Here is a 12,661-nt window from a genome sequence, read left to right as displayed (position 1 = left end):
ACTGCCCAACCCTGCCTCAGAATCAATACTGAAACACGCATGACTAATAATCTCTGTAAATTAATTCCTTGTCTGAAACATCAAATTAGGGTAATAATTAACTGTTAAATATTGTTACCTCAATCACTGTCAAGTCAATACATGGCGTAAAGGGATGTTTCTAGTGAAACCATGGAGTTTAATATCAACTTCAAACACTGCAAACCACTGTAAAGAAACCTAAAATCTTCGGTTCAAATGCCTTTTTAATCTTTATTATGTTTCTTCTTTTTCTGCACTCATTTATTTCACCACTGGAATATTGCTGAGTGGGCATAAAACTCAACTCACTCATTTATTTCACCAAAGTAGGAGAAAATGTGCCTCACCTTAACCTTTCCTCTATCATCAATTTTTACGGTATATATAGTGAGAAATATTCCTTATTCAAATGAAAATGCTAAACAACTTCTATTCACTTCTTGTTTTATTACCAACGATGGAGTCACACAGGGTAGGGAGGTATGCAATGCTCACAAGACAATCAAACACACAAGATTTACCTCCCTTTGTGCTTTGATTTAAAAATACTGTTCATTGTAAAATATTTAAAAACATTTCATTTTAACAATCACTACATTGGTTTTATTATCATTGTCAATATCTGTCATTAAATTCACAAAAAGCACGCACAAAATCCTTTATTAAAATCTCATGTAGACCAGCAAGTACATGGAATTTGCCTTTCTCTATGTTCTATAAAACTGTAGTTTTATACATATTTATTATATCATACGTTTATTCACGTCCATGATTTCATTAAAACATGTACTTGAGTATACCAACAGAGTCTATCAGTCCATACATTGGTTAAAACAGTGAGTAAAATATTGCACCACTCTGGCACTATTACAGCCACAAGAGATGACAACAAATTAATAGTTTACTAAATAAAAATATAACAAAATAAATAGAAATGTGTCATGATTAGAAATATTAGGTGTGACCGAGGGTGTCAGTTGTAACCAAGCACCACATCTGACCGACATCAGGGCCAGCCGTTCCTCTGGAAGTACAGCTGATCCTTCATACACAGACTGAGGCAGGGTGACAATACACACTCTCAAGTCACATTCGTCACTGGGATAATATTCGGTACAATGTAGACATACTTTCCTACCTATTGTTCCTCCCAAAGCACTCCCCACAACCACAAGAAAAGCAAAGGAAGATAATATATTTGTTTTGCTGCTCCATTTTTGACAATCTCCTAAGATCAGAACCTCCTGTCCCTGCTACACACAGCTTTTGTGTAGAGACAACAAGATCTGATTTAAAAAACGTGATCTACTGAATAAAAACTGCAATGTTCTGGCTGATTATGAAGGCAGGATGGTAACCAGTTCCTTGGCAAGACTCGCAATTTCTTCATATTTCTTGGTCCTTGATTTCCAGGAATCTGGGATGCTGCTTATTCCATTCTGGGAAAAGTAAAACGTGAGTTAAATACAATAATGATTTAAAATGTTTTTATACTGCTCTTATATTAAGGGAGGTAAACTGAGGTCTTTTGTGAAACATGTTTCCCAAAAATTGTTCCATCTATATTTTCCATCAGTAACATAACATAGACTTAAATTAGGCAGGTTTGCTTGAATTTGCTAAGGCTTAAAATGAACTTGAAAAGGCTTTTGTGAGTACATATGAATTTGTCACTTCGTAAACTGTAAAAAATCTTTAATTGAATCCACTTTGAATCCTATCAGAAATTTGAACCCACACCCTCCGAGTCAGGTACCAAATCACCAGCAACCTAACCCACTCCACCACTGCGGGTTCCACAAAATGGAAGAGTGACAACTGGTAGTCTAGTTCACATACTTTGCATACCACTCTGACAAGCGTCCCAAAATAAGTTACACTGAACTCAGTATTTGATAATAACAAGGCCGCTGGTAGCGCTGAACTCAACACTGCAGGGACATGCTCAAAGCGCATAATGGACATTATTACCTGGATAACCCAAGCTGCCTGTGAGGTGCTAGAAGGTTAGTAGTCATATGACTTATCCCACCGGGTACCCATTTTCTGCTTGGCAAACAGAGGCAATTTTGAACAAACTCCCTTGCCTAATGTGAGACCAAGTAGAAGAATTTCTTCCCCATTAAAGAAAACAAAATCACAGTCATTTCTGTTTCACATTGGTGTAGAGTCTGGTCACCCACGAAAAAAGTAATTTAGTTAGCCAATAATGAGCAATCAATCAACGTATTGGCAGTTAATCCTTTGAAAGAAGGACATTGTTTTTACACATTCACTTTACGACAGGGTGTATTCAGTATAGATTAGTGAATCTACATACATAAACATTACCTTTAGACAAATGCGCCATGCAAGATAAAAGTAATTAATCAATCAGCGTGTTATCGGTAAATCCTTTGATCAATGTTTCTTTTTTTAACTCGGCTGATAATTCATGCTGCTTCACTTCCATGTGCATATTACATAAGATGTAATACATTTGCCACATCAGACCTTACTTTATAATGTTGAGTATTTACTCCAGACACGAGTAATGCCAAATGAGAACCGTTGTCGGGTAATCTGAGCGGTGTTACCACTTATTATACCTGTTATGAATTCATTAACTGACCTTCAAGTGAATGATGACAAATAACATGTGTAGGTTTATACCACCAAACACGGGTTACAGCAATGGAGTAGGAATTGCTGTGTTGCTTGCAATTTTAATTGCCTGAAAAAACTTATGGGCCGACACTGTTTTGATGATACGAACGGAACTTCATTGTTGCATAAGAAATACATATAAGCATTTACTGTGTGCTTAAGTTAAAAACTGTATACCAGTATATCTATTTCCATAAGTAAAATTTTCATATTTTTGGGGTTGTTTAGTTTTCGGATTAAAATAATCAAATGTGTGTTTTTAATATCGTAGGTAATAGACATATTTTGATAGGACATGATTAAATATCGAGGTAAAAATAAAGAAATAGGATCAAATTGGATCGGTCACTATACCATCCAGGCATTAGAAAATCCGAAAAGCCTTCACTGCTGGAATACTTTATTATAATCAGACAAGAACCACGACATCTGATTGGCATCCACCCTTCCTTATGTCCCACTGTTTAGGTTGAAGAAATTCTGCCAAAGTTGAACAGGAGCCCAGTCCCCGTGTCCATCACGGTCGAGGGAGCAGGTAATGACGAGTTGGCAGATACATTTCGTAATTAGACTGTTGGCAAGAAACATTAATCGCTCTGAATCAGTGCCCCTTTAAGACTAGAAGAGTAACACAAATTGAATCATCAGGTAAAGAAAGCCACATTCACGTCTATTCACCTGTGCTGCAAAACACGCCCCAATGAATCCTCCACGTGAAGCGTTGCAGCCTCCTACTCTCATGGTGGTGTGGATGGCGCCGACGTAATCGGTACCCGTCAACACGCCGTGCAGGGCCGACTGGAAGGCCCCTGGCAAATCTGGAAACATTGTGAAGTCACATGATGCTATCTATCATTGGACAATGATGTACAAAACTATGCATTCACTTTTGTATAACAATTCAGCATGTCTTTAGTGATGTGAGTCGGTGCTAGTTGCTGACAGAAAGTGATGTTACGAGTATTGATAACCACGATTCAGTGGAAATATGCCATGATAATCTCGAACCAGAGGTAACATTCCCATGTAACGTAGAACCAGTGGTGATTCAACCTGATAATCTCGAACCAGAGGTACCATTCCCATGTAACGTAGAACCAGTGGTGATTCAACCTGATAATCTCGAACCAGAGGTAACATTCCCATGTAACGTAGAACCAGTGGTGATTCAACCTGATAATCTCGAACCAGAGGTAACATTCTCATGTAATGTAGAACCAGTGGTAATTTAACCTGATGATCTCGAACCAGAGGTAACATTCCCATGTAATGTAGAACCAGTGGTAATTCAACCTGATAATCTCAAACCAGAGGTAACATTCTCATGTAATGTAGAACCAGTGGTGATTCAACCTGATAATCTCGAACCAGAGGTAACATTCCCATGTAATGTAGAACCAGTGGTAATTCAACCTGATAATCTCGAACCAGAGGTAACATTCCCATGTAATGTAGAACCAGTGGTGATTTATCCTGATGATCTCGAACCAAAGGTTACATTCCCATGTAATGTAGAACCAGTGGTAATTCAACCTGATAATCTCGAACAAGAGGTAACATTCCCATGTAATGTAGAACCAGTGGTGATTTATCCTGATGATCTCGAACCAGAGGTAACATTCCCATGTAATGTAGAACCAGTGGTAATTCAACCTGATAATCTCAAACAAGAGGTAACATTCCCATGTAATGTAGAACCAGTGGTGATTTATCCTGATGATCTCGAACCAGAGGTATCATTCTCATGTAATGTAGAACCAGTGGTAATTCAACCTGATAATCTTGAACCAGAGGTATCATTCTCATGTAATGTAGAACCAGTGGTAATTCAACCTGATAATCTCGAACCAGAGGTAACATTCTCATGTAATGTAGAACCAGTGGTGATTTAACCTGATAATCTCAAACCAGAGGTAACATTCTCATGTAATGTAGAACCAGTGGTAATTCAACCTGATAATCTTGAACCAGAGCTATCATTCTCATGTAATGTAGAACTAGTGGTAATTCAACCTGATAATCTCGAACCAGAGGTAACATTCTCATGTAATGTAGAACCAGTGGTGATTTAACCTGATAATCTCGAACCAGAGGTAACATTCTCATGTAATTTAACCAGAGGTAACATTCTCATGAACCAGAGGTAACATTCTCATGTAATGTAGAACCAGTGGTGATTTAACCTGATGATCTCGAACCAGAGGTAACATTCTCATGTAATGTAGAACCAGTGGTGATTTAACCTGATGATCTCGAACCAGAGGTAACATTCCCATGTAATGTAGAACCAGTGGCCATTTAACCTGATAATCTCGAACCAGAGGTAACATTCCCATGTAACGTAGAACCAGTGGCCATTTAACCTGATAATCTCGAACCAGAGGTAACATTCCCATGTAACGTAGAACTAGTGGCCATTTAACCTGATAATCTCGAACCAGAGGTAACATTCCCATGTAATGTAGAAACAGTGGTGATTTAACCTGATAATCTCGAACCAGAGGTAACATCCCCATGTAACATAGAACTAGTGGTCATTTAACCTGATAATCTCGAACCAGAGGTAACATTCCCATGCAATGTAGAACCAGTCAGTGGCAAGGCTTACGTCAGTCTTTTCTGAATTTCTCGGTGACAACCGTGTAGTGCTGCTTGTCTGTACAGGCCTTGACCTCTTTGAGGAAACCAACAATCGCCCGATCGAGGTCCTGAGGGGCGTTTCTGTGGGGATCCTCTAACTGGGTGACAACCTCCTCAACAACATTCGGACTCGGTCCATGGAGAATGTAGGATTCAAGGATTCTAAAACCATACATCACATTTTGTGAATTTGTTGTTAATAAAAACTACCAAAAAGAAATATATTTTGTGGACAAGGTGTGTGTGTTTGTGGTGGGGGTGGGGGTGGGGCATTCTTTAACTCAGTTTTTGAAGGCGATAATAAAATAATATGTTATTATGAGAATGAGTTTGTTTATCGGGGAATGATAAAAATATTCCTTTCAAAAGTACAACAGCATATATTAACATCTACATATATATTTGTACTTCAAAATAGGACAACGTTTTGCAGGCTAACAGACAATATTGGAGATTGTAAACCAAAAGTCACTGTGTTCTTTAATCTGATTGGTTGAAAAACGTGATCAAATGGTATTTGATTCCCGGCAATTTTACTTTGTATTAATACATACAAACATCGCTCACACTATTGTATTGTTACGTCGTCAGCTGTGATGACGTCATTAAAATCATATTGTGACGTAAAGTCCGAATGACGTCACAAATGAGCAGTTCCAGATTCTACCATGGGAGACAGCCGAAACGGCCGGCTGATGACATTTCACTGCTGTACCCGTACTCGATGTCAATGAGAGCAGACATGAAAAACGTGTGTGGACCTTTTGGTTTACTTTTGTGTTTACAATGTAGATAAACATCATGTGTTGGCGAATTTCCAGGTGTTATTGAGCATTTGAAGCACGGGAATATTTCATTTGAAACCCCCGCTGACGCCGTCGGTTCCAAATGAATTCCCGTGCTTCAAATACTCAATAACACCCGGAAATTCGCCAACACATGATGTTTATCTCCTAAATCAAAGCCCTGAAGTCACCTTGCGGCAGCAAGACCGATTGACACAGCTGTGTCAAAGTTCTGGGTTACACGTAAAACATCTTCAACTCGAGTTAGCATCTCAGGCCGACCTGCGTACAGCGCCACTACAGACACTATCCGCAACACACAGTCAATCTGCTCATCAGTCTCTGATCCTGAGGAAAAGAAAGAAAAAAATATTTGGGAACTTTGGATATTTAAGTTAGATGAAGGATTCTCTTTAGTACCGAAACACAGACTAAAAACAATGTACACTGTTGGTAATTCTAATCAAAGTTTCAGCACTTAACATGAAAGGTCTAAAACTTGGTTTCAGAATGAACTAACCCTAACTTTAATAGACATATGCATTTATATCTACAGTATAGACTCACATACAGAAATATTTGTACATGGAAATATTTGCCAATACTGACTTTTCCTTTAACATTTAAGTATGACAAACAGTATTTTCCAGTCTAACAGTCTGTAATTCATGACAATTTACTAGAATTATACACCCTTATCCTTCTTTGCCCCATTTCTGTATAAAACCAATAAACTGCTAAATGCAGGCAGATATTCTGTCAGTATTTTGTATTATCTGACAAACACAACAATACCTGTTTCTTCCAGTTTGTTCTCGAAGTTCTTCAAGAAGTGTTTGATACTGGCATGGCGCCATGGTCCTTTCAGTGGAAGGTCATCTGAGGTCACTATAAACATGATAAACACCATTACATGGAACAACTGTAGTGAGTGAGTGAGTTTGGTTTTTAGCAATATTCTAGAAATATCATGGCGGGTGACACTAGAAATGTGATTCACACATTGTACCCATGTGGGGAATTGAACCCAGGTCTTCAGCACGATGAGCAAATGCTTTAACCACTAGGCTACCCCACCGCCCCCATGACATAGAACTGTGGAAAACATACACCGGCATTTATTTATATTATACAAAGAGAAACAAATAAAGGAACACAGGAAAATTCAAGCGTTCCTTTATTATTTTCCAGTTTTCATATCCACAGCGCTATTCAAAGCTGGTGATGAAAACTGGAACATATTAAAGGAACGCTTGAATTTTCCTGTGATCCTTTATTTGTTTCTCTCAGTATATATATCGGATGATGGCCTTGTGACAAAATTGTGTTCAATCATGGAAAATTGTGCTTCACTACATTGTCATCTCACTTGTGTTAAAAGTACCGGCAATTAAGTGAATGGGCTGATGTTGAAAACTCACACTTCTTCTCCTTCGTTCCGGCAGCACTCTCATAGTCTGACTCAGGTCCAAACCTGTCATAGGTGGCCTTCTTCTGGTCTTCTACATCAACACCTGTCAGGTGAGATTGGTACAATGGTAAATACATAGATAATATTTGGCTGTGGTCTTCCATATCGACATCCGTCACGAGGTGAGGTGAGGATAAATTGGGTTTAACGTTATGCTTGACGACATGCATGCGTGTGTATGTGTATCTGCTTGTACTAGCCCAGACTGAAGCTGGTTTTATAGTGCTAGCCCACTGAGATATCATGCTGCAGTGAAGCATGAATACCCCACTCAGACACATTATACTGACTCCGAGCCAACCAGTCCTTGTTGTGGTCTTCAATATCGACATCTGTCATTTGAGACGGCTGCAGTGTTGTGGTAAATACATAGACAATTTTTGGCTCTGATCTTCTTATGATCTGTTTGATTAGGATTTTTTTATTACTTAATCCCTGTTCATGTATATAAGTCTGTTCTGTGCTGTAGTACTTCACTCTTGCTTGACAACGGTATAAGAATCCATACCGAAACATCGCATCATATATAATAAAAGACGTTGTTATCCATAAACAATCTTACTTTCTTATCTGATCTTCTACATCGACATCTGTCAAGTGAGATGGATACAGTGGTTAAAAACAGATCATATTTGGTTGGGTCATTTAACATTATTTTAAAACAACCCGAGTACCAGAGGTACACAAGCTCACCTTAAAAGTGGATCTGTCTCAAAAATATTTTGTAAATTTTAACTTGGGTCTTTCTCACTCTTCTTTTAAAAATCTTACTGACATGAACAAATCTGGATGTTACTGTGTTGCTACACATCATAGCATTATCTCAGATTATTGGAACTATAGATTCTTAAAGTCTTTTTCTTAAATGGATTTATTTTTTCCATTCAAAAAAATATAAACATGATCAAAAGTACTGTTAATGTGACTAACATTCTCTTGAGATATCAATACAGTGTTAAGGGTTTTAACAAACTATGCAAGATTTAAGAAAATGCACCGTTAATTAAATAATAATGACTCCCAGAATACAAATGGATATCAGCAATATGGACAAGTCGGTATTATGAACTGGGAGGTTAGGTTTGGTATGCGTTGAATTGTCTCACAAATATCAAAACAGTGAAAATGGGTACATAGATTCTATTCTCAAACATAATAAACAATACTAACAAGTGCCCACCTATATCTGCATTGACCAGCTGTAACATCTCATGTCCAGGGAACAGCTAGCTGCCCTCTCTAACTTTGTCCAATTTAGACTTATAACCCTCCAGTAAAGTCACTCTGCTGAGTCACCAGCGTCTCCTTTTAATGAGTAAACCTCTACGGGCAGTTTCATGGGCATTATCCAAGAAATCCAGAGGACTTTCTTCAGAACTGCCCTGGTCCCCGGGATTTTCTGAGGAATTGCCCAGGGATTTTCTGAGAAACAGCCCTTGACTTTCAATAATTTTACTTGTACAAGCTTTGACTACAATCGTAAAATATCACATTAATGAAAAATTCCAATATATACTGTACTGATGCCTGGTTTCAGACCTGCAACCCTTCGCTTACTAGCTTGGTGGTTGTATCCACTAGGCTACGAAGGATCGCTGTGGAGAATGAGATTGTTTGTCATCATGTGTTCCTCACAAGCCGGGTAGTGCGGGCAGCGCGCGTGCAAGGACATGAGTAGCACATGCTGAGCACGTGCATTGAGCATGCAAGGCCAGGTATCGGCTGCCAGTCACATCCCAGTTGATTTCAACAGTAAACACCAAATATTAAAATTATTATATGTAAAGTATATATTTGGTCGGTTCATAAGATGGATAAAAAACTCCTACTCTGTTTTGTTTGAAAAAGAAAGCCCCTGGCCTCGGGAAATTGGTTCAGGCCTATGGGACCTCCCCAATATCCTTCTGCTGCGGGCTTACTTTTCAAGTCGGTTTTGATCCTTCACATCAAGTTGGGAGTCATGAAAGAACGTCGTTTTATTATGAAACATTCATCACCATTCACCCCTTTCTGTCATTAAACTTTCCTGGAATAACAAGAGTGGGTTATGAATGATCACGAAAGAAACAATGCTTAATTCACCATTGTTCTTTTAATTGTGTAAACTTGGAAGATAATTATAACATCTCTACCCAGCATTCAAATTAATGTCAGTCCTTAGGCCCGAAGCCGACTGAAAAACACTTGGACCCACAGCTTTTGTTTTCTGCAGGTCGTTTTGGCTGACAACGTTTTCATCCCCAATAACTAAGAGTATTAGTTTTTAGAAATATCATTCAGTAATTTCGAGCTTAAATTTCTAAATTAGACCCTTTAACTCAGTTTGTTATTTGTCACACTTTTTTTGTATGCTGAGAATTACTTATATTGTAGCTAAAATATAGGGCCTACACATTCTGATCAGGACCCACAACTTGTTATGGTTCTGGGTCCTTAGGGCCTGCAGCTTTTCAGGGTTACTCGCAAACAAATACAGTATAAACCTGATAAGTAAAATTTCAAGGGACTCGCCAAAATTGTTTACTTATCAGGTATTTTACTTATCCAAACTTATCAAAACCCGGAAATGACGCTAGCGAGCTGTAAGTAGGATGTGTGTTTAGCCGAAGACTGACACGTACCCCTCTTGTCGGATTATGTGGTGATTGCTAATTTAGTTTTACGGCTGCTTTTGTTAAGGAATTTACTTCCAGGGACCGTGAGAAGACGTTTAGTTAAGCGGTATTGTTTACTTATCCGAGTTTAGTTAACCGGACTCTAATAATGATAATTAAAGAAGAAATTTGCCGGACCAAAAAATAGTATTTACTTATCCGGTATGTTTAGTTAAGTGGTCTTTACTTACGCGGTTTCCACTGTATGCATTTATTGTGCACTGGGGCTCCTTTAACGAAGCAACCTTTACTTAGGTTAACCTTAACTCCCATTCTTTAACATTGCACTAAGGTTACCTTAGTGACTTACTCACCTTAGTGCTTTGTGAAAGGAGGCCCTGATCACCTGAGTGTCCTTTAGTAGTTTTTGGAAGTTGTTGCATACTGGCAAACAAATCTTCATCATATTCATATTCCAAGCATGAATGTCAGCCATCCAAGTGTACGCAAACTGTGACATATTGATGATAAATATGTTCATATTTGTCACACTATCAAATCATTTGACACAGAAATGTGATATTGTCAAATACATTAATTACCTTGGCACTGAACCAGTGATTTCAATATGATGAAGGATTGGTCACCATAGCAACTGTTGAGGCCTGTTTCCAGGCAATAGAAAGGGTTGGCTGATGGTGTCCAGAATTCGATATCTTCTCTGTCCTTGATAGTGTCATCTAGCTTATCTTTATTGTATATCCAGTGTAGGGGCTGAACTGAAATACAGAATGTTAAATTTGTTTGTTGGTTAATGCTGCACTCAGCGATATTTCAGCTGTGTAGCAGCATTCTGTAAATAATCAGCATCATGAGCATCGAGGGCGGTGGGGTAGCCTAGTGGTTAAAGCGTTGGTTCGTCACACCGAAGACCCGGGTGTTCGAATCCCCACATGGGTGCAATGTGTGAAGCCCATTTCTGGTGTCCCCCGCCGTGATGTTGCTGGAATATTGCTAAAAGCGGCGTAAAACCAAACTCAGTCAGTTAGTCATGAGCATCGATCTACACTGTGTACACAGAAGATGTACAGATTCATATGTCTACAGAACAAACTGGAAGTAGAAATTTCCAAATTCATGTCACAGTTCGAACTAATGCTGTGTCTTTATTGAGTTCCTGCATTGCAGAAAGGGCCTAGGTGGAAGTGGAAATAATGAGACAGACTATGTGGGTGAATACATTTCTACTAAGGTCTTCATAACATTCTACAATAAGTCTGATCCTGAAATCAGCTTTCGCACCTGTCTTCACAAACTACAGCCTACACGATATCTAAATCTTATTAGAATTTTGCAATAAGTCAAAAAAGATCGTGTGGTAAATTAGAATAAAATTCCTATTTCCTGTAAGTCTTTGATTCTATTTCTTTTATAAAAACATGCTTTTTCACACAGACACGAGAAACAAAATGTATTTGGGCTGACCTCATGACAATGCAATATTTTAAACAGTAAAGCTACTAATAGTTGACAGGCAAAACATGAGATCTTGTGGTAAATTAGAATAAAGTTGCTATTTTCTGTAAGTCATTGATTTTATTTCCTATTTCAAACTAACTTCAATGTACATTTAGATTAAGACGATGCTTTTTGACAGACATGAAAAAAAAGAATATGTTTTGACTGATATCATGACAATGCAATATTTTAACAGACAAGAAAATAATACGTGACAGTCAAAGGCGCATCCAGATAGGAGTTTCAGGGGTGCGCATCCACCCCCCCCCCTTTTTTTGACCAGTAAGTGTATTAAATGACCATTGAAATTCTTGTGAAAACGGGTAAAAATGAACTGTACCTGCACCCCCACTATCAAAAAGCTGTATCCGCCCCTGTGACTGACAATACATGCGATCAAGTAGATATACACATTTAGATAATAAGAGTCGTCTCGTCCAGTGCTGACCACCACTTGGGGTTAAAGGTCAGATTATTTCCGTGGCTACGTAACGACGTAAAGTTCACTGTCTTGGATCGAAGTGCAGCGTGCTTTAATGGTGTAATACTCACTAGCTGCATCAGCAACAAGGGCACCGACAACAGCTGCCTCCCGCCTCTCTGACACTGTCGCCATGATCAGCGGACGCTCATCACGACTCAACTCCAACAGGTATCTCCCAGCTGCTGTCAGCTTGTGATGAATGTTGATATCGTTTGAAAGGGGACGTAACTCTGTCTTGCACTGTGTACATTTATGCAAGTCACGATAGGTCAGCTATATAGACTTCATACACAAAGATATATGGTACATTTATAGATTCATCTTTTACTTTTTTCCTTGCTAATGAGTCAAAGAAGTTATTTTTTAAAACTCACGTGAAATGCACACAATATTATGTAATGGTAGATTGAAAAACTATATTTTGTCTAGTATAGATCTGTAGATAAACTACTGAACAGGATTTTTTTCTCCTCTGAACTGAAAGTATGCAATGAACCTATGT

General features: G+C 38.5%; 1 protein-coding gene across 1 annotated transcript; it reads right to left on the bottom strand.

Annotated features, from left to right (window-relative positions):
* Positions 1–453: 453 nt before the first annotated feature.
* On the bottom strand, positions 454–12,382 carry LOC124285771 (crystallin J1A-like). Its single transcript, XM_046722041.1, has 8 exons — positions 12,228–12,382; positions 10,760–10,936; positions 7,514–7,606; positions 6,888–6,980; positions 6,284–6,440; positions 5,276–5,469; positions 3,346–3,485; positions 454–1,460 (listed from the first exon to the last, which is right to left on the bottom strand). The coding sequence occupies exons 1-6, from the start codon at positions 12,289–12,291 to the stop codon at positions 5,277–5,279; spliced, it is 777 nt and encodes a 258-aa protein (XP_046577997.1). The 5' UTR covers positions 12,292–12,382; the 3' UTR covers positions 454–1,460; positions 3,346–3,485; position 5,276.
* Between the last annotated feature and the right edge of the window lie 279 nt (positions 12,383–12,661).

Source organism: Haliotis rubra, unplaced genomic scaffold (assembly GCF_003918875.1).
Source record: "Haliotis rubra isolate DU_JTF1 unplaced genomic scaffold, ASM391887v1 Scf369, whole genome shotgun sequence".
Taxonomy (NCBI): domain Eukaryota; kingdom Metazoa; phylum Mollusca; class Gastropoda; order Lepetellida; family Haliotidae; genus Haliotis; species Haliotis rubra.
The sequence above is the reverse complement of the archived record's forward strand: the minus strand, read 5'-3'. Positions and strand labels throughout refer to the sequence as shown.